Below are 25,881 nucleotides of genomic sequence, written 5' to 3'. Positions count from 1 at the left end.
TGGACAATGAGAATATCACCAGTGTTCACTTTCCATGTCAATATGCATTTCCCTTTAAGAGTTTCCATTGCCCTTTAAGCGATTCTATTATTCACACATAACATTTCTAATCATTCTTTCAAGCATTGCTATGTAATTTACCAATGTTTAATGAATGCCAGAATAAGCACTAGAGGGAAACTGCACATAACTGGACAGTAACCCAATGGGTTTAACAAGGCCTCCAAATTTTTCTTTTTGAATATAATCTTTATTCAAATGTTTTCTCCTTTGATCAGGAATAATGGCTTTTTTTATTAGTAATATTAGTGACTTTTTCCCACACCACCCTCTCTATAACCCACCATGTCATAACTTCTGAATCTTCTAGGGACACAATGAAAAGTTACTAGTTATAAAGGGCATCTTTGGATATCCTATAAGTATGTTCAGTTAAAGAAACCAAAGTAAACAAATTAGCTTGTGCATTACTTTCCACTGAATCAGATCCATACTTTATTCTATTTGCTACATGCAGACATGGTAAAATTGTTAGAGAAAACCTGATTCACACATATTTCTGAGAATAAGAATGGCTAGTTGAATCTGCTATAATAAGGGGGTCAGCATTTGTTATCAATAAAAATTTGCAGTGTTAACCTGCCATTTCCACTGTCTAGAGAAAATATACATTGTTTTGCTCATGTTAAAAAAATCTGGTGAATTTTTCTTTGGAGCAACAACTTATAGGGGTGGCGTTTTTTGTCAGATGTGTGCCTTTTGCTGTCCCTGTGGAAATCCACCCCAATTTGGTCAAGTTATAAGCCTTTGAAAAATTGCAGTTCGTGCATGCTTAGTAGAGATTTCAGAGATTTTAGCAGCTAAATTCTGCAAAAATTCCTTCCGTACAGGGCATGCTGAAGACAAGGGTTGAGCAGGGCTTTCCCTGCAATTACAGCTCTGAACTGTTGCGGGGGGTGGCATGGGGTGGGGTGGGGTGGTAGAGAGAACTGACAGCAGGAAGCCTGCTTCTCATGTGCCCAGATAGTGTGGAGAAGGAAGTGTCCAGATTCGAAAACAGAGGGGCCAAGAGCCAGATTGTGCATGAAAAGTTTGATTTCAGTGACTTTCCTCACATTACACAGGCACTTTGTGGCACAGGCAAGGATAGAATCAGCTGCATGAAACCTTAATTCTGGCATTTCCCAACTTGAGAGAGAGAGGAGAGAGAAAAAGTATAGCCTAAGCAGACAAGCCAGGCAAAGCGTGGGAGAAAGGATGGGTTATCCCCCTTTTACAGATGGCGAATTAGGGCACTGGAAGATTAAGGCCCAGATTTTTAAAGGTATTTAGGCGTTGCTGCGCTCACTGTCACAACATCTAACTGATTGAAGAGCCTAAATCCCATAGACGGTTGATTGGATTTACACTCCTAAGTGCCTAGATTCCTTTTGAAAAAGATATTATATTTAGGTTCCTAAATCAGTTAGGTGTGGTGACCCTGAGTGCAGCAATGCTTAAATACTTAAAAAAATCTGGGCCTAAGTGACTTGCCCAGACCCAGAAAGTGAATCTGTGGTGGAGCCAGGAATCAAACCCAGATCTCCTGAGTCCCCCTGGAGTGCCATCATCACAAAACTACACTCTTGCATTGTTTAGCATTTGATTCCTCAGAAATTAACCGCTCCACTTCCTTAAGTCTACGTTGCTGTTTGCTGACCTCTCTTTGGTACTGAGGTGCAGACAGCTGTATGTAATTGTCTAGGTGTGGCCTCACCAGTCAGGGATTATCACTTAGTTCTGTTTCCAAACTACCATTTTTCTACAGGACCAGAGCAGCCTCTGTCAACCTCCTTTTCGCATTGTCCTTCTACAGGAAAGCACTAGTGTGCACAACTTAAAGATGCTTTTATCTGAAACATCCATGAAGGGAATCCTGGGGTCTCTGATGAAACTGGCTTCCTCAATTTCCTGTTTGCAGCACAGCGGTCTGCATTGAATGGGTCTTGGGGACTTTTTTTGGGGAAATATTTGTCTACCTCCGTTGGAAGCCAGACTCCTTGAGTTAGAAAACAAGGATTTACACACACACACACACACACACACACACACACACACACACTCTCTCTCTCTCTCTCATATAGTGGAAACAAAACGAATGAAAACAAAACAAACCAATAAAGAACCTATCCTATCATAACATTTGAGGTTCTGGTATTTGCTGGCTTTGGAGTGGGTTCAAAATAAATGAAGGAAATGTGCATTTCATTAAATGCTAATATTTGGAAGACAAGGGGGGGAAATGATGACATGCTTCCAAATGCAGTTGCAAGGACACCGCACGCAAAAACTATTCTCCTTTATTTGTAACATTGCTACCTGGGGATTAATGCATGACATGGAAAGGAAGGAGGCTGTTTTCCCAGGCAATTGCTATACACGTTTGTACCAAATTTTCCAGCGCCCCGCCTCATTTTTCAGCTGTTACAGTCGAATCTTTCTATAAGGACCAATTTGAGCAATCAGGGTTTTGATCTTTTGCCCAGCCAGTCACTGTATGTGGATCAAAGGAACAGCAAGCTTCCCAAATCAGACGTATGAGAGAAGCAAAATCTCTACCATATAAGGACAAAATAGACTAAACTCTGCAATTTAACGCCGAGGCAGGTAAATCAACTCTCACCCATGCTTCCCTAATCTGTCAAGTTCTTGTTAGTGACTGAGTCTTGGGATCTATTCCCAGCTCTGCCAGAGCCAAGGGCAGCTCTATGTATTTTGCCGCCCCAAGCATGGCAGTCAGGCGGCTTTCGGCGGCGCGTCTGCGGGAGGTCCGCTGGTAACGCGGATTCGGCGGCATGCCTGCGGGAGGTCCGCCAGTCCCGCACCTTCGGCGTACCCGCCGCCGAATTGCCACCGAAACCGCGGGACTGGCGGACCTCCCGCAGGCATGCCGCCGAAGGCTCCCTGACTGCCGCCCCTACAGCGACCGGCAGGCCGCCCCCCGCGGCTTGCCGCCCCAGGCACGCACTTGGTGCGCTGGTGCCTGGAGCCGCCCCTGGCCAGAGCTGACCGTGTGCAACCTCTCAGATCCCAAGTTGCCTCCTCTATAAAACGAGGGGAATGCTACTTGCTTGCCTCTTACAGTAGAAGTATGAGGCCTTGCTCAACAATAAGGGTTGTGAAGGGCACTGAATTCTTACCCTACTAAGCGGAAGAGGTGAGACTAGAATGCATAGTCTGTTCGCTACAAACCTGGCATTCCTGCACCAGGTCTATTCTGAGGAGTGAAAAGAGCAGGACAATTTAGTGCCCTGTATGCAAGGATACCTCCATACAGCTGCTTCAGAATGATGCAGCTCAGCAAGAATTCAAACTTTAATAAATCATGGCCAAGTGCTAAAAACTTCTACAGCATAGGTGCACATGGCAGTTTTCTACAGCACATTTCTTGGTCAATTCTGGGTGGATTTTCACAAGGATTGTGAAAGGCGCTTCTCTGACCTCAGGGCTACCTCCCTGCTAGCTATCAAGCTCTTACTCTAACACCGAAGTGTCTAGAGCAGGGGTGGGCAAACATTTTGGCCCGAGAGCCACATCTGGGTATGCAAATTGCATGGCGGGCCATGAATGCTCATGAAATTGGGGTTGAGGTGTGGGATGGGGGAAGGGCTCTGGCTGGGGCTGCGGGATCTGGGATGGGGCCAGAAATGAGGAGTTCAGGGTGCAGGAGGAGGCTCTGGGCTGGGGCAGAGGGGAGGTGGTGCGGGGGGAAGGGGGGGTGAGGGCTCCAGCTGGAGGTGTGGGCTCTGCGGTGGGGCTGGGGATGAGGGGTTTGGGGTGTAGGAGGGTGCTCCAGGCTGGGGCAGCGGATTGGGGCACCGGGGGTGAAGGCTCCAGCTGGGGGGGTGCAGGCTCTGGGGTGGGGCTGGGGATCAGGGCTGGGGCAGGGGGTTGAGGCGCGGGAGGGGCTCAGTGGTGCAGGCTCTGGGGGGCGCTTACCTCAAGCAGCTCCCGGAAGCAGCAGCATGTCTCCCCTACACAGAGCTGTGGCCAGGCGACTCTGCGTGCTGCTCCGTCTGCAGGTGCCGCCCCTGCAGCTCCCATTGGCTGCAGTTCTTAGCCAATGGGAGCTGTGGGGGTGGCGCTTGGGGCAGCGTGCGGAGCCCCCTGGCTGCCCCTACGGATAGGAGCTGGGGGGGGGGACGGACATGCTGCTGCTTCTGGAAGCCGTGCAGAGCCACAGTACGTGCGCATGGAACTGCCCCTGACCCCACTCGCCGGCTGGAGCGCGGGAGCAGGGCAAGCCCCAGACCCCACTCCCCATCGGGAGCTCAAGGGCCAGATTAAATCAGCTGGTGGGCCAGATGTGGCCCCCGGGCTATAGTTTGCCCACCCCTGGTCTAGAGTTTAAAAACAAAGAGGTTGGAAATTGTTTTCTAGCACTGACAAAAATTCTCTTTTGTTCCTTATTGCTGAATCATTTTTGATCAAACTTTCTAGTAAAATTTAATCCAAGGCAGACCCCAAGCATGGGAAATTTCAGCACAAAAGGATAGATTTACAAACTGACAAAGAACCGAAAACAATGGCTGAAGATGGAAAGTGCTAGGCATTGACTTCAGCAGAGTTATGTGCCTTGTTCATTACAAATGCATGCAGTACTTAGCACAGCAATCCCTGTGCGCGTGTATTCAATTCAATGAGACTTCACCAGCCTGGCAAGGATATAAGTCTCACCAAAGCATTAAAAGCAATAGGCTTCTTGGTGACGTAAGACCAACCCTAGAGAGGGTGACCCATTATATACACGCTGCCATTCTTTTCTATGCTTACAAGTTGAGTCAACATAACTACGGCGTGACAGGTATAAAGTGCTGCAGCTGTGCCGCTGTAGCACTAGGATTGACAATTTTAGATGGACGTATTCCTGGAGGTTTCATGACATGACGTAATCTTTCATTCCTGGAGACTCCAGGACAAGCCTGGAGGGTTGGCAACCCTACTAGCACCCATAGAGTAGGGATGGCCTTAGAGTCTAATCACTCAGCCCACAGTCTCTACTCAGGCAACATTCCCCTCTGACTTCAATGAAACTTTGTCTTGAATAAAGACTGGGCAGACTACACAGGATTATACCCTTCATGGGATCAACACATGCAAACATACATACAAATGCAAAAAGATTCACCAGAACTGAAGTTCACAACACTCAAATAGTTTTTTTTTTTATGATCTACATCATCATCTCTATGACAAATATTCATTTCTGAGCTTCGGTTCATCTGGTTAAACACTTGCCTAAAATAGCCTGAAGTCAATGGGCCCTGATTCTCATTTACACTAAGGGCTTATCTACACATGGAGTTGAAGTTTTTCAGGAACGACCTCAACTGGAAAAAACTCCGTGTGTGGACACTCTTAGGCCATGTCTACACTACGGACACAATGGCAGCACAGTTCCAGTGCTGGAGCTATGCCGCTGTAAGCCCACAGTGTAAAGGAGGGCTACAGCACCAGAAGGGCTTTTTCTGTCATTGTAGGAACTCCACCTCCTCAAATGATGGTAGCCAGGTCCACAGAAGCATTCTTCCGTCGACCGGACTGTGTCTACACCGGGCATTAGGTCAGCCGAGGAATGGCACCCAGGGGTGTGGATTTTTCACATCCCTGAGTGCCGTAGTTATGTCAAGTTAAATTTTAAGTGCAGACCAGGCCTAATTCTGGAATAAGGGCATGGCTACACTTGTCAGATTCAAGTGCATTTTGGTAGCTATCCCAGCATGCAAGTGGCTGCAACCTGCTTTTCAAATGGGGGGGAAGGCAGAGTGTGACAGGGAGTGTGTTGTGTGCATGTGGGGGGAGAGAGAGTTGGTTTTTGGGGGGCTGAGAGTGTGTCAGCATGCTGTCTTGTAAGTTCAGACCCCTCCTCTTCCTCCCCCCCCCCCACCTCTCTCTCACACACTCACAGCAAGCAGCATTCCACAGTAATGGTTGCTTTGTCCCGGAGCAGATAAGCAGCCGGCTGCCAGAAACGGAGCTTTGAAAGGGCATATCCGCATTCCTACAGCCGAGTTCAAAACAATGACAAGAGTGGCCACTTGACTTAAGGGGATTATGGGACGTTTCCGGAGGCCGATCAGAGCGCAGTAATGCAACACCTCGTTCACACTGATGCCCGGGCGTTTCAGCCGAGGCGCAGCAAGCTTTATGCTTCTCGTGGAGGTGGATTAGCAGGAGCGCTCCAGCTGCAGAGTCCAGGCGCTCTAAGTGCCTTGCCAGTGTGGACGGGTCGAGAGTTAGGGTGCCTGGGGCTGCTTTAATGCACTCTAACTTGCAAGTGTAGCCAAGCCCTAAGAGAGTCCACATATGGAGTTAATCAGGAATAGCTCTTCCTGAATAGCAATGTGTGGACAAGCTTTAAGGCCCCTTTAGTGTAAAGTGGGACCAGTTTACACTTACACACACTTGAAGGCCCTTTTACACTGACTGCTAGAGCAGTAAACGGGAATCAAGCCCGATGGAGTTGCAAAGTGATGTAAATCAGCACAGAATCTGGACTGGCATCTCTTTAGAAACAACGCTTCTTTTAAATTAGTCATTCTTATTGATTAGCTGCTTCTGACCAGTATTATGTATTCTTTGTATTGCAGCAACTCCCAGAGGCCTAACCTGAGATCGGGACCCCATTGTCTTAGGTGCTGTCCAAACAGGTAGTAGGAGACAGTCCCTGCCCTGAAGAGATCATACGCTAAGGACTGGAGTGGCACTTTATACAATAACGAGAGCATGGGCAGCAACCCAGTTGTGGCTCAGAGCCCATCCTCCCCTCTTTGCTCTGTGGGGGAAATAAACTGCACCAGCCATTTCCCCAGCCAGCGTATTGAGGTTGAGGGGTGGCAATGTGGAGCGACGGCTCTATTCACTTCTTGCCCCTGGCTGTCACCCTCACAGCAGGAGCAGCCAGGGCTGGCTCTAGACCAAATGGCACCCCAGGCGAGAAGCGTCTTTGTGACCCCCCCCCTCCATTTATTAAACTTTTGAATATCTTATTTTTATTGCATGTGTAGCCCATTTCACGACTCTGATGCACGATGTCCATGCATGATTTATCCCTGTCATATAAGATTCTAAATTTGCACGCTAGGATCTGTACATCTGTATTTATTCATGCCATATATAAGCAAATACAAAAAAATTGTTTCCTCTAAGCTTACAGAAACTATTTAATTTTAAGAATAACTGAAATGTACTAACGTCAAGAAATTGAACTGTGCACCAACCTTCGGTGGACCAGTATTAAATAGCGTTACAGTAGGCAACAGCCTTAGAATGTTAAGCCTAGTCCTTTAGCTCAAAAGGTCGCTTTTCTCGCCTTCGCCCTCGCAAATTGAAGCACAGCGAGGGCACGGCCGACAACATTCTAGGAGGGTTGAGGAAAATGTAGTTCTCAAAAAGTCTGGAAGGTTCCATGAGATTCTACAAAGGTCCAGAACATTCTAGGAGGTCAGAGAAAAATAAATCCATATACAGAATACCTGAAACATTTTACTTCAAACATTCTATTTTCCCTTTTCTACCTAACAACAAAAACAGCATCCTGAGCCTGGCACCCACCCCCCAACCTAGGTGGTCACTTGGGTATCCTGCCCCTAAATCCGGGCCCTAGGAGCAGCAGCCTAGTCGTGACCACCTTCCCCCAGCCTACACAGAGTCTGATGAGATGTGGGGTCCAGGCAAGGGAGCACCCCCTTATTCTTCCACAAAGACACACTGCTGAGCACACAACTGAGCGCCTAATAATGTGTCTTTCAAATGTTACTATTTCAGGAAGAAGGAAAAAGCCCAGCATTGCTCTATCAGTCATTTCCAGCAAGCAGATCCTCTGGTATTTTAAGTGTCATGGAGAAAGAAAACAAAGGCCTGACCCTACAAATCCTCTACTCAGATTACTCTTATGGAAATCAATGTATGTAGAGGCAGCTTGCAGGATCAGGCCTCAAATTGGTGAACTAGGCACCAAAATGCAGACAGCAGCCAAAGATCAATTGCATCCAATTAAGCTAAACTAATAAACATATAACACAGTCTCGCTGAGTTTGATATTCAGTGAAATTATAATAATAAAGCCTGGGTGTGCAAACCAATCACACAACCTAAAAGCCATTACTTAATCATAAAAACATTACCAGCAAAACTGAAAAGACATGAGCTAAGCTCAAGTGATGTCACTTTCGTAGCCTTGCCTTCAATTAACACGGCTGATGCAATGTACGAATGGCCCCGCAAGTAAAGGAAGGTGCTTGTCACTGCTCACCCCCATTTTTTCTGCTTCAAACATATGCCAGGCTGGTAGGCCTCCCTGCATTTTAATTACTTGGAAATTTGCCCTCTGCATGTGAGAGCCCCAGGGCAGCTAGCCACAAGGGACTTCAGTTCTTTCTACTTTTACAAACTAATTGTTTTAATAAATATAATAATAAATATTATAAATATAATAATAAATATAATAAATATTAGGCCATGATTTGCTGCTAATTGGCATGTTCCCTCTAAGAGTTGTAACAACAAAAATATCTCCTCTTATTTTTGTTTTCCAGTTATTTTCTTGCATGTGGCACACCGCTATCAATTGGTTGATTTAAAAAAATCAATCCACCACATGTCCTACCTCGGGAGAAATTAGCTGTTGAGTTATAACTTCTCATGGATTTTGGACCAGATTCTGATATCAGTTTCAGCCGTGTAAATCCAGAGTAGCTCTACTGACTTTACTGGACTCACTCCGGATAGACACAGGTATAACTGAGATCAGGATCTGACCTGAAACATTTCTGAATTAGCCAAGATGATTAGGGCTGATGGAAAATATTCTATCAAAACTGTTTTTCAACAGAAACTTGGGGTTTTGACTAAATTTACATTTTCACAAGGTCTGCTTTCAGTGGAAAATTTCAGCTTTTCCTCAAAAAACTCAAAACCAAAACATTTTTGGCCATAAGCTTTTCAGTTTCTTTCTTTTTCTTTTTTCCTTTTTAATGAAAACTCAAAAATTTCTCTGAAAAATGTTGACAAAAGTGATTTGTTTTCATTCTCAGCAAAATTTTCCATGGGACAAAAATCCCCTTTTTCCAAACAGCTCTAAAGGTTGTGTGGAATTGAAGTGGATTAGTTAAACCGTATTAAATCCCTGTGGGGAGCTGTTATTCAGAATTAAAGTGGCCTGAATTCGGTTTAGGGCAAGTCTATATTTAAAATGCTGCATCGCTTTAGCACTTCAGTGTAAGCCAACGGGAGAGAGCTGTCCTGTCAGCATAGTTAAGCCACCTCCCGGAGAGGTGGTAGCTATGTTGGTGAGAGAAGCTCTCCCATTGATTTAGCACTGTCTACACTGGGGGGAGGGGCGGGGTATTAGGTCTATATAACTGGATTTTTCACACCCCTGAGTGATGTAGTTATACCGATATAGGTCTGTAGTGTAGACCAGACCTGAGTTTAATTCACTTTGGAAGTGAACTAAACTGAGGCTAGGTCTACACTACAGCGGGGGTCCGACCTAAGATACGCAACTTCAGCTACGTGAATACCGTAACTGAAGTTGCGTATTTTAGGTCGGCTTACCTGGCTGTGAGGACGGGGGAAAGTCGACCGCTGCCGCGCTGCCGCCGACTCCGCTGCCGCCTCTTGCCGTGGTGGATTTCCGGAGTCGACGGCAGAGCGATCAGGGATCGATTTTATCGCGTCTTCACTAGACGCGGTAAGTCGATCCCCGATAGACCGATTGCTACCCGCCGGATCGGTGGGTAGTGAAGACAAGCCCTAAGCCAAATTAAGGGCACTTTAATTCTGAATGAAGGTGTTCACACAGGAGTTTAAAGCGGTTTAAAATCAACATCAAATTGACACCTTTAGTTAATTTGGATTAATTTTCCTGAATGTCACCCTGTAGACAAACCCTTAGTCTCACAATGGGATCCTGCTGGGTGCAGAGCTCTTTTGAAAATCTATCTCCTATTGTGGGTGCTCTTTACTTGGGAATCTGGCTAACAGGGTGCGGGGGTGTGAACCAAAGCCCACTGAATTCGACAGAAAAAGTCTCATTGATGTCAATGGGCTCTGGATCAGGTCCACAGAGAAAGAGTGAGAGAGAGTGTGTTGGTGTTTGTGCCTGCTTCTCTTTCATATGGAATTAATGGTGGTTTAATGGGGTATGAAAGGATGTTTTACTGGAAACAATGAGGAACAATTGTCTAGCTCACGTTTCATTTCACAGGTCATTATTGCATTAAGAAGTAAATCGACCAAGTCCGGTAAATAACAGTCTGTGTATTGCCGAGAGCTCCAAACCAACAATCTTAGCAGTCGCCAACTAATATCTTTGTCATTTTTAACCCTTGCAGGGATCTGCCGGAGGCTAAACAATTATAGTCTTCACCCACCCCTAGCAGGTAAACATTATTCATTTGACTTCTCATACCCTTTTCCTGCAAGCCCCATGAGGCTGGGGTTTTGCATTGTTGTTTTGTTTATTAGCCAACCTAGCCAACACCGTGTGTCTGGTGGCCTTGAAAAACAACACATATTTTAGCGACTGCTGCAGGCGTCTTTAAACAGGCTGCTTCCTCTGCAAAATTAATTGTTGCAAAGTGCACTGTTTCCCTTGTAAAGCTCTGCAAACTAATAGTCAGCAGTTTGGCTGGATTGTGGATATGCCTGAAAGATCTAGGGAAATTAATACAATTATGCTTTGAGATACCGGTCACATTTGTATTATAATTGCATGAACATAAGGATCTAGTTTCTCTTTGATGTCTATGTGCAGCTCCCACAAATGCTTGAGAGGCAGCATGGCCTAGTGGATAGGGAGTCAGGATTGCTGAGGTCTATTCTTGTCTCTGCCACTGACCTGCCATGTGACCTTGGCCAAGTCATTTCACCTCCCTGCCGCCGTTTCTCCTCCCATTCTTTGTCTTGTCTAGTGAGATTGTAAGCTTTCTGGGTACGAGACTGCCTTGTGTCTGCACTGTGCCTAGTAAAGGAGCCCTGATCTGGGCTGGGGTCTCTAGGTACTGCTGGGATTGAAATAATAAATAATAATAAAACACTTACAATAATAAAGAGATGGCTGTTTGTAAGAGGGTTTGAGGGGACAGGTAGGGGGAGCTACTCAAAGGGGTGAGGAGGAAGTTTCCAGGTTAGGAGTCTCCCTCCACCCTACTTCCCAACTGCTGCAAAACCTCCTCACCCCCCGACACCACTTTCTATGGGTACCGCTACACTGCACAGTAAGCCCAGGTCTGTGGGCCCCAGGCATGTGCACTCGGTGTTTCCAAGCCCAGGCTTGAGTACCTATCCTGTTGTAAACATGGGTTTACAATTACTGGGCCCCGGTCTCACAGCAGTGCTAACAGGTCCATATTGCGCTATGCAGACCTTCTGATTCGGGTCTGTGGCTTAATCTGCATCCACACCGCAAAAAAAGACAGGGCTTAGACAGGAGTCTCATTGGGACTTGGGCTTTGACTCACTCCCCTAGCAGGCTCCTAGGACCTGGGTCTCAAGTCAGACTGATTTGTGTGTGGATGGAAGGGGAGCTTGGGCTCAAACCTGAATCAGAGCCTGGGGTTACTGTGCAGTGTAGACATAACCTATGTGACCCATCCTTACACTTCTACTTGCCAGCCTGGGGTTACTGTGCAGTGTAGACATAACCTATGTGACCCATCCTTCCACTTCTACTTGCCAGCCTTACTGATGGGCTAAGATCCAGCAAGCAGGGAGGCAGACAGGCCAAGAGGGCCTGAGAGTATGTCTACTCTGCAAAAGAGCTCTGCAGCAGCAAGTCTCAGATCCTGGGTCAACAGACTCGGGCTCATGCTACAGGGCTTCAAACAGCCATGTAGACATTCTTGCTCAGGCTGGAGCCCAGGCTCTGAGACCCATGCACCTTGTCAGGTTTCAAAGCCCAGGCTCCAGGCCAAGTGGGAACAAGCCCCAGGAGCCTAAGTCAATTGATGCAGGCTCTAAGGTTTACGGCTATGTTTTTTTGTTTTGTTTTGTTCTGTTTTTTTGCAGTGTAGACATATCCTGAGTGTGTGGGGTCGGGGAGAGAATCTTTATAAACTAACTAATTATCCTTTAGCTATGTCTCTCTATCTTATGTAGAGAGCGCCCCATTACCAGAATACTTCCTTGCAACACCCTAGATTATTAGCCTCCCCCATTTATGCTGAGAGACAGAGTCACGGGATCTGGACAACATTTTTAAACGTGGGTGCCTAAAGTTAGCTATCTACATCCATAACTATGCACCTAAATCAAGAATCGAAAGAACATTTTGCAAGGGACAGGAGGACAACAAGACAGAGCCAAGACATAAGAAGTCATGTTAAGATCGGAGAGGCTTTTATAGCCAACAGACATGGATCCATGGATTGGTGATGATTTATATTGGCATTAATGACACTGCGTCGGGGATAATAGATAACTTCAGGGTACTCAGAAGCGAGCGGAAGAAGAAGACTATCTAAGCAATCTCTTCAGAGATCCTTCCTGTCCCACAAGCAAAGGGAGATAGAAGGCAGAAGATTCTGGAAGTGAATTGCTGGTTAGGAAAGCAGTATTGGGTGGAGGACTTTGGTTTTGTGGAACATTGGTCCACTTTCTGTATGGAGGAGGGGCTTTATAGTTAGGATGGCCTCCACCTCAGCAGAAGGGGGACCAATCTTTTTGGAGACAGGCTGGCTACAGTTGTCAAGAGGGCATTAAACTAATGGCAAAAGATTAGAGTAAAAAAGGGAAGATATGGGCCCTCAGTTAGCACAAAAATCAAGATGTTGAGAACAAAATTATTCAAGGAACCAAAGGCCATGAAGAGAAGTATTTTTTTAATCCTCTATCCACCAATGCTAGGAGCCTACATAACAAACAAGAGGAAAATGATTTGCTTATTTATGAGCATAAATTCAATCTAGTTGGTATTATTGAAACCTGGTGGAATGATTCACACAACTGGAATGTAAAACTCAATGGTGATAACATATTTAGGAAAGATTACTTGGTTAAAAGGGGAGGGGGAGTGGCACTCTATGTCAAAAATGGCAATACCTATTTCGGAGTCACTGATAACTCAGAAGAAAATGATCTTGAATGCTTACGGATCAATGTCCTAACAGATAAAGCACAAGATGGGGTATTAGTTGGGGTCTGCTACAGACTGGGGAACAGGATGATCACTTCCTTACACACCTATTAACTATAATGTGTAGGGAAAGAAACAACTGTGTGATCATGGAGGTCTTCAATTTGAGTGGCACATGCTGAAGGTTTTATGCTGTCAGGACAAAAACCAAAAAACAAATTTTCCAAATATTATAGCTGACAAGTTTCTAACGTTAACAGTGTTGCAGCCAACACGGGATAATTCTATATTAGACCCGGTCTTGACAGATAAAGAGGAATTGATCACAGAACTAAAAATTAATGGCAATTTAGGTTAAAGTGATCATGACCTGATCACATTTAAAATATGCAAAAAAGAATAAAGTCCAGACCAGTGATATACACACTTGGTGCTTTAAAAGGGTCAATTTTATAAAGTTGGAAAAAATTATGAGCCAAATCAGCTGCGAGGAAGAATTTAATCAGAAAAATGTGAATGATAATTGGGAATCATATAAAAACCTTATTAGATGCCCTAAAAGCCACAGTCTCACAACTGAGAAAAAAGCTCTGCTGGTTTTAAAAAAAAAATCAACCTCAGAATTGAAGGGAGCTGTAAAAGCAACAATATATAACAAATGAAAGAAATGGAAAGTTGATAATAATGAATATAAATCAGAAGTTAGGTATTGTAGAAAATTGATAAAGGAAGCCACGGGACACAAGGAGAAATCTATGGCTAGCAGATTTAAGGACAATAAGAAGGTCTTTATTAGATCCATTGGTCCATTACTAGATTGAAATGATATTGGTCCTTTTGTAGCTGGAAATGGTGGTATTTTCAATAATAATGCAGGAAAGGCAGAGCTGTTCTATATTTGAGAAATGTGGTGATGATAGACTCTTTCCATTCCACTAGTATCTCTGGAGGATATTATACAAAGGCTACAAAAGATAGACATTTTAAAATCAGCAGGTCCAGATAACTTGCATCTAAGGCTAGGTCTACACTGCAGCGGGGGTCCGACCTAAGATACGCAACTTCAGCTACGTGAATACCGTAGCTGAAGTTGCGTATTTTAGGTCGGCTTACCTAGCGGTGAGGACGCGGGAAAGTCGACCGCTGCCGCGCTGCCGCCGACTCCGCTGCCGCCTCCTGCCGAGGTGGATTTCCGGAGTCGACGGCAGAGTGATCAGGGATCGATTTTACCGCGTCTTCACTAGACGCGGTAAGTCGATCCCCGATAGACCGATTGCTACCCGCCGGATTGGCGGGTAGTGAAGACAAAGCCTAAGAGTTTTAAAAGAGCTGACTGAGGAACTCACTGGACCATAAATGTTGATTTTCAATAAGTCTCTTGGAGCACTGGGGAAATTCCAGAAGACTGGAAGAAAGATAATGTGTGCCAACTTTTAAAAAGGGTAGAGGTGATGACTCAAGTAGTCCTAGGCCTGTCAGCCTGACATTGATCCTGGGCAAGATAATGGAGCAGCTGACATGGGACTCAATTAATAATGAACTAGAGGAGGGTAATGTAACTAACACAAATCAACATGGGTTTATGAAAAACAGACCTTTTCAAACTAACTTGATATCTTTTTTGATAATTTTTTTTACAAGTTTGGTTGATAAAGGTAATATTGTTGACATAATATACTTAGGTCATGTCTACAATTACAAGCGTACTGATACAGTTGTGCTGCTGTAAAAGCACTTGTGTAGCCCATTATGTCGACGGGAAAGAGCTCTTCCCTTGACATAATAAAACAATCTCAATGAGGGACGATAGCTATGTCAGCGGGAGAGCGTCTTCCGCCGACATACCACTGTGCATCACTCAGGGGTGTATTTTTTTCACATCCCTGAGTGACAAAAGTTTTGCCAACATAAGCGCTAGTGTACACGTCTTTAGATTTTTGACTTGATGCCACATGACATTTTGATTAAAAACCTAGAATGATATAAAATTAACATGGCATACATTAAATGGATTAAAAACTGGCTAACTGATAGGTCTCAAAATGTAACTGTGAATGAGGAATAGTCATCAAGAAGTCTGATTTCTATTTAACATCTTCATCAATGACCTGTAAGAAAACATAAAATCATCATTGATAAAGTTTGCTGATGACACAAAAATTGGAGGAGTGGTAAATAATGAAGAGGACAAGTCACTGGTTCAGAGCAATCTAGATTGCTTTGTAAACTGGGTGCAAGCAAACAATATGTGTTTTAATATGGCTAGGAACAAAGAATGTAGGCCATATTTACAGGATGGGGGACTCTATCCTGTGAAGCAGTAACTCTGAAAAAGATTTGAGGTGGTTGTGGATAATTGGCTGAACATGAGCTCCCAGTGTGACTCTGTGACCAAAAGAGTGAATGCAATCCGTGGATGCATAAACAGGGGAACTTCAAGTAGGAATAGAAGTTATTTTACCTTGCATTTGGCACTGGTGTGACCGCTGTCCAGTTTTGGTGCCCACAGTTCAAGAAGGATGTTGATAGATTGGAAAGGGTTCAAAGAAGAGCCACAAGAATGATTAAAGGATTAGAAAGCATGCTTTATAGGAATGGACTCCAGGAACTCAACCTATTTAGTTTAACAATGTCCATAAGTGCTTCAGTAAAGATGCTGCTACGCTGACAGGAGAGCTTCTCTTGTTGGCATAGTTAATCCACCACCATGCGAGGAGGTGAACAGGAGAAGCCCTCCGATCGACATAATACTGTCTATACAGGGGGCGAGGTTAATATAACTGTTGTCCAGAGGTGTGGATTTTTCACACCCTTGAGTGATGTAGTTATTCCAGTGTAAGTTTGTAGTGTAGACATAGCCTTAGTGTCTCTCTGTTGTAGGAGTGTGCAGCAGCGGGTTATGGTGTACGTGAAGAGTAATGTGCACTCATTGCTGAGATGGTGTCTTGGCTATAGAATTTTTTCCCCTCTATATCTTAATGCTTATAACACTGATAACAGGCAATGCCATGTCATCACATGCCAAATGCTGTTGTATCAAAGCTAAGGGACAAATACCTTTGAAACAGGTAACCTGCTATAGTTACTTGGCTGCTAAGATATCTATAAACTCCAGTGATAGCATCTTACAGTTTTCCAAAACAGGAAAATGTCCTTTTCATCCATAGGGCCCCATTCTGGCCAAGCTGTCTCTCTCCCCCACCCCCAACCTTGGCCTGCCCCTTCAACATCCACAGAGAGTGAATTCAGCAGAAACCCCATGAAATAAATCTGTTGGGAGGAGAGCAGGAAGAGAAGTGCAAGGAGTATGATGCATAGGCAGAACTCTTCCCTTCTGGTTGTAGCCTCCCCTTAGCATGCAGACCCATGCTGACATTGTAGGCCTCTGTCCCCATTTAATGGCTGGGCCACCTAACGAGGATTATTAGCATGCTGTTGTCCCATCTTAATGAAGCTGGTCCTATGACTCAAGCAGTAGAGACTCCTGACTTTAGTCCCCAGGTTCCATGATCCACCAGGGTTGTTGTTAGACAAGCAAAAGCAATTCATCTCTCTTAGCTCACAATAGCAGGATACAGATATTTAAACCTTGTCCTCACTAGAGAACAAAGCGCAATAGCTATCAGTCATCTTCAAAGCTTGGTCTTAAAATGAGTTCTGTTGGGATCTCAACCAGGGTTCTGTCAGAAGTCATATGTTCATGACAATTACAGAAAACCAACCTTTCTGATCATAGCAAGTAAGTGTTTTTTAAATAACTTGACAATTATTTAATTCTCTCCACTGCTATTTTCAGCACGGAAAAGCCATATCTTCCATGTGTCATTTGTTAAAACAAAAGGAAAAAACCTGCGTTAGTGGAAAATACTCAACATTTGGGGCTGATTTTGTAGCTTTTTCAGTCCTTGTAAATCCAGCAAACAGATGATTTTTCTCACATTTAATACAGCTGCACTATATGATCATACATAGCCAGTATTTCTTAAGTATATTTGGAATATACTAAAAGAGACACTGTCAGATTAAAAATAATATTTTTCAAACACAAAATATCTTCACCTCTGGCACAAACAATGAACCTGATTACTAACACTGAAGATTAAAAAAAAATTAACTGATGTTTGACAATTATGCTAATGTTTTACATTTCTCTCAGATTGGAGAATGAAAACAGACTGGGTAGTTTCACTTTTGTTTATAAAAGTCAATTTCTCTGTCAGGTTCTCATGCTACAATGTCTGGGTAGCACCCACTGCAGGGAAATGTTTATTTGTTTAATAAAAATACTGCCCTCACTAGATTTTTATTTAAATATAGAAGCCCCTCCCCACCTTTTTTGTTTGTTTGTTTTGGTCTTAGATTCTGGGTATCCTTATGTTTTCAGAAACTGACACTTTGACATGAAAAAGGGCTGAATACAAACAGGTTGGATTTTCAATAGCTCCTACGTGATTTAGGATCACAAGTCTCAAGGATTTTCAATGGGACTTATATGCACCTAAGTAGAGCTGGCTGTTAAGTGATATTTTCCCCTGTGATAAATACTTTGTTTTCATCAAAAAGTCATCAAAACATTGCTTACAAAATGAGATTTTAGTTTTTTGACAACCTCAACATGTTTCTGACAAAACTGAGAATTTTTTTCATGAAAATTTCCACTGATTGAAAAGCTACTTTCCTTCAAAAGATAATGTTGATGGAACATTTTCAAGCAGGTCTGCCCATAAGTCGCTTGGGTGTTTTTCAAAGTCCCACCCGATAGGTCTCCTTCAGCTCATTTTACTGGCACTACTTGTATATTTTACTGAATAGAGAAAATTAGCAATAGAAATGAGCCTGAATCAAAATCCTGGCTCCAAATACCCATGAACTTTGGACTGTTTAAAATCTAAAGGCTTGTCTACATGGCGAGTTACTGGGTAGCAAGCCAAGGTGTGAATCTGCAGCACACCTGCTTGTTGTGCAGTAACGTCTTGGGTCGAGACTGTTACAGCATGCTGAAAGTTATGGAATGTAGTGTCCACGTGGGAGGTTACTCTGCAGCAAGCTGGTGTGCTGTAGATTCACACATGGCTTGCCACACAATAACTCACCGTGTAGACATGGCCTAGATCCGATGTTTGCATTTTAGTTCATTTTAAAGAACGCTAACACTCAATGTAACCTTGGGCAAACTCCTATACATTCAGAGATTTTGGACCCCAATCTTGCAAGCTGTTCAATGGAAAGTGATTATTATTGCACACATATATAAGAGTTTGAAGGACTGGGGCCTGGGTTAGATTTTAGCATCCAGGCATTCAGATGTTTAGCCACACCTCTTTGACATGGACAATGTACCAGCCATTTTTTGAGAGCAGGTTTATTATTTCAATAATTCCAGCAGTTTTAATTTTGTCCAAATCAAAAATACCAAAGCAGAAGCCTTTCTTGGAATATGCAGGAATTTCCATTTCTGGTCCTGGGAATCATGGAGCCACGTAGAAAAATCAAAATCAAACAAAAATGTTTCCTGAACTTTTCTGAATCTCAAAAATAGTTTGGGTCTCATTCAGTTTGTATTTTGCTTGTTTCTTATTTATTTATTTAACTCTTTTATTAATGTTCATTACAAGTAACCCAAGCTATATGCCATCTCTATCCTAACATCAAGTGGTTCACACTACAGCTAGTCAAAAACTTTTAATTGAAGATTTTCTCCAAAAAAACATGACTTTTTTAGTTTAATGGATATTTTTGCAAAATTTCCATTTTCTGCATTATTATTATTTTTTTGGATGATTTTAGATTTTCAATGAAAACTCAAAAAAACCCTGCAAACGTTTTTGATGGGAAACAACAACAAAAACCAAATTGAAAATAAAACATACGTTTTAACTGGCTCTAGTTAATACAAGCTTACTTTTGAACTAGTCTGTGCAGGGCTGTGTAGCTTTTAAACTAAGGGACTGGCTGTCAGAACTCCTGGTGTTTATGCAGGGATTCAATGCATGACCTTGGGGCTTGGGCAAATCACAGCTTCTGTGCCACATTCTGTACAATGGGTATAAGAATACATGACTACCCCACAGGGGTATTATAAATCCAACATGAATCAAAGTTTGTAAAATGTGTGGAGAATCTTTGAGGTCATGCAAGGTTGTATTATTGCAATGTAGAAAACAATTGTAATTTTTCTGAAGAAATTGATGGGGTTTATTAACGATGAGAAGAAAAAGGTATAGAATAGCTGAAGCCCTTAAGGCTCTGATCCAACACACACTTATACACATGTGAGGGAGCTATTTAGGTGAGTAAAGTTACATCCATGTTTGTAGGATCAGGAGCTGAAACAGTTAAACTACTCAGAATATGCAAAGAAATTGCTCCCATGCAGCCATATGGATTTTTAAGCATCTCTTTACAAACCCAGCATGGAAGTCATTCTGGATACTCCGAATAATAAATAATAATAATTTCATGACATGGTGGCGGATTACTCTGCGTGCTGAATTTGGAGCCACGCTAAAGGGCAGAAATAAGGAACAGTAAGAGCTCCCTTTCGGATGTACAAAAGAACACCGAGGGCTGTCTCCTTCGCTGCTCAGATGAGAACACTCAAAGGCACATATCCTGAAGATTCTAATATTTTCTGGGACTCCACTGAGCCTTTATGCTTTAATACCCTGACATCTGGAATGCTCCAAGTCTAATGTTTAACCATAAATATCTGCTGAGATTAAAGAGCCGTAGAGTAAGTTTCAATCTTTTGGGCCTATAATTGCTTGGGAAAAGAGAATGGTATTTTCCCCTCTAGCTAAAGAGAAAGAGAAAAAGACCTCTGCAAGCACAGATATTGGCAGACAAATTTTCTGACAACCATTTCCTTTCTCTGTTCCCCACTCCACCCCCTCATTTCTCCGTCTATAACACCATCTCACTGCCATTCCTAGGAGGAGAATGAAGAAAGTTAAAAAAAAAAAGTTTCTCAAGAGCTAGCCGCATAAAGCCAAGAACAATTTTGAAGCCAGGCAGTCAGCATACCCTGCTCACCACTGGCATTTGTTCTTTCATTAATCTTTGTGTCAGGTCGCACTCACAGCCAACAAGTGTGTGTTCACACTACTTTCATCAGTCTATTTTATTTCAAGTTCAAAAAGGCCCAGAGTGTGTCTTCAAATAACAAGAAGAAATAGGAGCTAGAAGAATGGTCCAATAGACAGGGTATTAGCCTGGGACTCGGGAAACCCACATTCAATTCCCTGCTCTGCCACACACTTCCTGCATGACCATAGGCAAGTCACTTAGTCTCTCTGGGCCTCAGTATCACATCTGTAAAAGGGAGCTAACAGCATTTCCCTACCTTACCGGGGCATTGTGAGGACAAACGGATTAAAGATTGGGAGGTGCTCAGATACTATGGTAATGGAAGTTGTATAACCACCATGGATAGATGGCACTTTGGAGACACAAAATAATTAGATGTACAAACTACATCGTGCCTGTTGTAAAATCGCAAGAAGTCTGTCACAGAGCAGGGAACTGAATGTAGGTCTCATGAATCCCAGGCTAGTGCCCTAGCTGTTGGGGACCACAATTCCTTCTTCCTACATGTTGAATGGTGCAATGTAAGTTGAAGGTTTTGGTTAATGTTTGTGTAGTATTTGTACATTATTAGCCAATGATTCTGTTATTTATTATTTCTATTAAGGCAGCGCCTAGAGCCCCAGCCATGGAACAGGGCCCCATTGTGCTAGGTGCTGTACAAACACAGAAGAGATGGCCCCTGCCCCAAAGAGCTTCCAATCTAGGTGTAAGATAGGAAAAAAACAGGTGGATGCAACAAATGGGATGGACAGCACAAGTAAGCAATGAGATCCATCCCATGCCCTGCATTTCAAATATTTGAAGTTACTGAGTGGATTAAATAAGAAATAGAATTAACCTCCCATTGAGCCGTTCAATTGTACGCCCATTAAAGAGAACCCACCAACTCAGAGCCTACAGCACTATTGTGTGTGTGGGGGGGGGGGGGGGAGGGGAGAATATCTGAGTTGCATTCATTGGGTCTCCTGACCTTGAAGGGTGAAGGGTATTTTGCTTTTAGCTTTCCTTTTATGGTGAGTAGGATCTTTGGGGAATGTCAGGAACTTAGCCGCCTCCGGTCTCGGTTGCCTAGTAACCCAATGAGCTTGGCTAGGCCCACTAAACCCTCACTAAGTGATTGTGCTCCCTCATTGGTCAGAAGAGCCAACCGACCATCATTTAAGCCCTGCAGCAACAGCACCACTGTGGCTGCTCAATGCATTCCATGCCTGCAGATGCACCAGACCTGTTTCCTGTCCAGTCCTTGCTCCACCCCTTCCCAGCTCTGCTCCAGCCCTATAGCCTGCCTGCCTTTGAACTCCTGACTCCTAGCTCTGACCACTGGCTTGTCTCCAGTTCTGCCTTCTGATTCTGTTCCGACCACTACTCCAGACTCCTGCTCTGACCACTAGATTGCACTGCCTGCACCTCAGTGTGTGACAGGCAAAGGCTGGGGCCAACATCTTCAAACTGGACACCCCCAATTGGAAGGTTCTGAAAAATTATGGCTGAAGGACAAATTCAGAGGATGCAGAGGGCTAGCGAGGGTGTGTGCCACACTGCATTTGGGAAAGCACATGTCCCTGAGCGGAGAGTGGGAGGGATGCTGCATATTACCTGATGATGCTAGCTCCTCTGGTATGTGCTTAGAGGTGTAAGCATAGGGTTAAAAACTGCAGGCAGCAGTCTGGGCATAAAGCCACTGGAGGTGAGCAGAATAACTGGATGTTAGTTAAGTAACAGGTGAATATTAGTAGGAGGCACAGAGGGTGGTGATTAACTGAACAGTGTTAAGTGCTGAGCTCTGCAATCTGGAATCAAGAGAGACAGAATTCCAAGAGCCAAATTCTATTTTTGGTTACACAAGCATAAATCTGGAATAACCCCATTAACTTCAGTGGAATTAATCCATCCTTATATTAGTATAACTGAGGTAGAATTTGACCCAATGGGAGTTTTGTGGTCATGACCAAGGTCTGGATTTGACCGTAATTGTCTCGTGTGGAAGCCTCCATTACACTGTCCAAAGTATTCTGTGTTACAGAGAACTATGAATTCACCTCCAAATGAACCTGTGCCTTTCCAAATGTCAGCCTGAAGACAAAGGGAATTGCAGTTTTGAAAGAGAAAGATTCAGGGATTAAGGCTGGAATTGGGAAGGAAAAAAATGCCACTCACATTTGGGCAATGAGAGGAAAACACCACAATTCTGTTCTCGCCTAGGAGGCAGGCAGCATTTACCATATGTTGTCAACTTCATTACATAAGGAGACAAACCCCGTGGAGTGCAGGTTGCACCATTAGTGCAGTGGGGTTTCCTGGTATTTATAACTACTATGTGCCTGAGTATCTTTAAAAATGGTACAAATCTTAAAAATGATCGGGAACTATGTGCGCATGCATGCTTTAATAAGCTGGTGCTAAATGGCAAATGATGCAGCAGTGTCTACTGAGAGATTAGCATTGGCTTGTGATTCATAACCAGGGCAGAGAAAATGGGGAGGGGGGAAAAGAGCATGTTTATGCATAGACAATGTATTAATCAGCCCTCTAAGCAGCCAGTGAGGGAGGGATCCTTAGAGGAAAGCCTTTACCGGGTACACATTAGACATTTTGTTTAAAGATTAAAGTTCTTCTTGTGTTTAATCAGTTTTAGCGCAGGATAGAAAATGGGATTAATTACAGTCCCTCGCATGAGCCTCCCATACTGCCGGAGTCACAAATGATGCGACTTTTCTGCAAAATGGCCGCCGTCAGCAGCAGGCTCAGGAAATGCTAATTGTAATTAAAGAGTTTATTTGGAATCACAGAGCAGAGTTTTAATCAGGATGAGAATGGAACCTTGCTGTGTGAACTTGCAGAACGCGGTTACTGAGCAAGATGGGTCTTTTTAAACAAGAGAAAGTACTCTCGAAACTGCTGGCCTGGATTTTCAGCCAGATACGCTCCTCAGCAGGAAATGAATAAAAATCCTCACTGGGACAATTATTATTATTATTTTGCTCTAATACAGCACCTCTCATTCAAGGATCCCAAAGCACTTTGCAGATAGGTAAATATAATCACCCTGGTTTGACAGAGAGATCAGTTAAAGCACAGAGGGGTAAGTGCCTCACCCCACAGCAGGTCAGATTCCCAAGCCCTTCCTTTGATCAATATATAAAGCAGCCTCCTTTAATGAAAAGTGCCATGGAATCTAAGCCCACAAGGTGTTCAGGACCCCAGAGGATGACAACCCACTGGTATGTCTCCCAAGACTGGTTAGTCAATGCACTACCCCAGGTTTAGCAAGATTTTTCAGATACTGCACAATCTTCATGTGCTACTTACCAGCATGCAAACAGGACTCTGTCCATTCAGACTTAGACTTTGGGAAAACTGACACAGGTGGCTGTAGGCCCAGGGCACTTCCATCCAGATCCTTGAAGAGAGCCTTTCTTGAGCCTTCACATCTCATCTCAAGATATTCAAAGTCCTTGGATCCATTGATACTGATGGAGAGGAGGAGGAGTATTATTGTTGGGAAGCCAGCGAGAGAAATCACATTGTACTGGCCTTCTGAAGTGATTTTCATCACTGGAAAATGCTTTTTTTTACATACACAAATTACCACGACATTCATGTGAATTAACCTGCTTGTTAAAAAGGGGGAAAGGGAAATAAGGGATAACTGGTGAAATCTGATGATATGGAGCAGGTCTGACTTGCTCTATCAGCATGAAATTCTGCAGCAATGTTTGTTTTCATCATGGATGGGCCAACCCACAAAAATTAGATCTGGATCCCAACCTCCCAAATGCTGCCCTCTAGGATACAATTAATTCCCATTCACCTCTCTGTGGGAGGGGCAATAGCCCCTCAGGGGGTTGGCTCAGTTCATCGGAGGGAAAGACTAGCCACAAAATTTGTATCCAGATCCAAGCATCCTCATAAATCTCAGGGATATTCTGATTTTGCTTCATCAAACAGTTCAACACTGCAGAGAACCATAGTGCCTCAAGAGCCACTCATCAGTATCCACAGGCTTGTAATGCCTGTAGCAGGATGAAAATGGCTATGCAATACAGTTCTATCTACAGATCAAGAAATGCCCAGGTCTTTTTACCTGTAGGTTCAACTCTTCAGAACTGAATTAAACCATGCTTACTTACTTACATACATGTAAGTAGGGGGAGGGATAGCTCAGTGGTTTGAGCATTGGCCTGCTAAACCCAGGGTTGTGAGTTCAATCCTTGAGGGGGCCACTTAGGGATCTGGGGCAAAAATCAGTACTTGGTCCTGCTAGTGAAGGCAGGGGGCTGGACTCAATGACCTTTCAAGGTCCCTTCCAGTTCTAGGAGATAAGATACATAAAGGTGACAGAATTCTACAGTAATGGCTCCAAACTAGAGTTTGGAGAGACTAACAAAAACTGAAAATAGGCCCAAGCTGGTTCTGGATGTTCTTTTGAAATGAATCTCAGCAAACTTGGGCTGAGTTTCAGGAGAGCGTGGGCCAAGCTTCGAGTGCACCTGCTGTGGGGAGGAAATCTTACAAAGAATAATGGTTCAAGAAGGAGCCAGGGACATCCTGGTAGCTGGTGCGTGTACCACTAGATAGCATCTTTTGGAGTACTGCAGAGACATACAGCATGAAAGGCAGGAAACTGATCACTAGGTCTGGAACTCCAAGTAGCCGTACCCCTCCCAGGAGTGCAGAGTGTCATGGATTCTAATACCGCTCATCTCTATTATTGATATTTATTAGTTGAGTTACTGTTGTGCCCAGGAGCCCTAGTCATGGATCTCATTGTGCCAGCTGCTGTCCAAACACAAAACAAAAAGATGGTCCCTGCCCCAAGAGGCTCATAATCTTAGTATAAGACAAGAGACAACAGATGGATGCGGACAGATGGAGGAGCACAAGGAAACAATGCTCTGCGATCTGTCTGATTTCTTGATTTCTGTGGAACTCCCTTATGCAAAGCCCACTGATTGGTGTTTTGAACAGGGTGAACCGATCGGTGTCCTAATAGGGCAGAGAAACAATTAGATCAAAGCTCTACTGTGCACAGCTCGAGAGATGGGGAACGAAGATCCCCCGGGGCTGGTTCAGCCCTGGCATATCTTAGCACAGACATCATTCCAGCTTGTTACTGCCACCAGTGGGCGTTTATTCTGGCTGATGATCACCACAGTGCAACGTGCTCTCGCCATGCCCTGTCTTGCCTCCTACTCCAGGGTAGCTTTATGGCTCTTTTGCAAGGCAGAAGCAGCACAATGAGGCCATAGAATGGGCCACAAATTGACCCACGGTTTTTAAAAGCTTGGGTTTAATAAATGTCTGCAGAGGCTCCAGAAGCAACAATAAAAGTCTGAACCTTACCCACAGATTTGGCAGGATGCTCAGAAATCACCTTGTATTCTGTATGTCCATCGACCACGTTTGCTAACTATCAGCTTTTGCAATGCATTGTGTGTGCAGCCAGTCACAAATAGCGTAATACTGTGGACTGGATTCAATAGTGACATATAATGGGAACTGACGAGCTGGACCGTTCACAGAAATCCACACACAAACTAATGCCCAGAGCGCAAAAAAAAAAAAAAAAAAAGGCGCTGGCAGCTTGCTTGAGGGGCTCTGGATTGGAGCAGCATGGAACACCTCTGATTGGTTTTGACTGGCAATTGGGGTTCACGTTGGGCTTCAGTGCTGCAGCA

At 44.0% G+C, this 25,881-nt stretch overlaps 1 protein-coding gene across 1 annotated transcript in view; it reads right to left on the bottom strand.

Annotated features, from left to right (window-relative positions):
- The window catches only part of PKHD1 (PKHD1 ciliary IPT domain containing fibrocystin/polyductin), a 382,916-nt gene that overhangs the window by 70,826 nt on the left and 286,209 nt on the right, over nt 1-25,881 (bottom strand). The window contains exon 58 of the mRNA XM_065401532.1: nt 23,513-23,673. Within this exon, the coding sequence (XP_065257604.1) occupies nt 23,513-23,673 (161 nt within the window). The remainder of the gene's footprint in view (nt 1-23,512; nt 23,674-25,881) is intronic.

The sequence above is a fragment of the Emys orbicularis genome, chromosome 3 (assembly GCF_028017835.1).
Source record: "Emys orbicularis isolate rEmyOrb1 chromosome 3, rEmyOrb1.hap1, whole genome shotgun sequence".
Lineage (NCBI taxonomy): Eukaryota > Metazoa > Chordata > Testudines > Emydidae > Emys > Emys orbicularis.
This window is presented reverse-complemented; position numbering and strand designations above follow the sequence as displayed.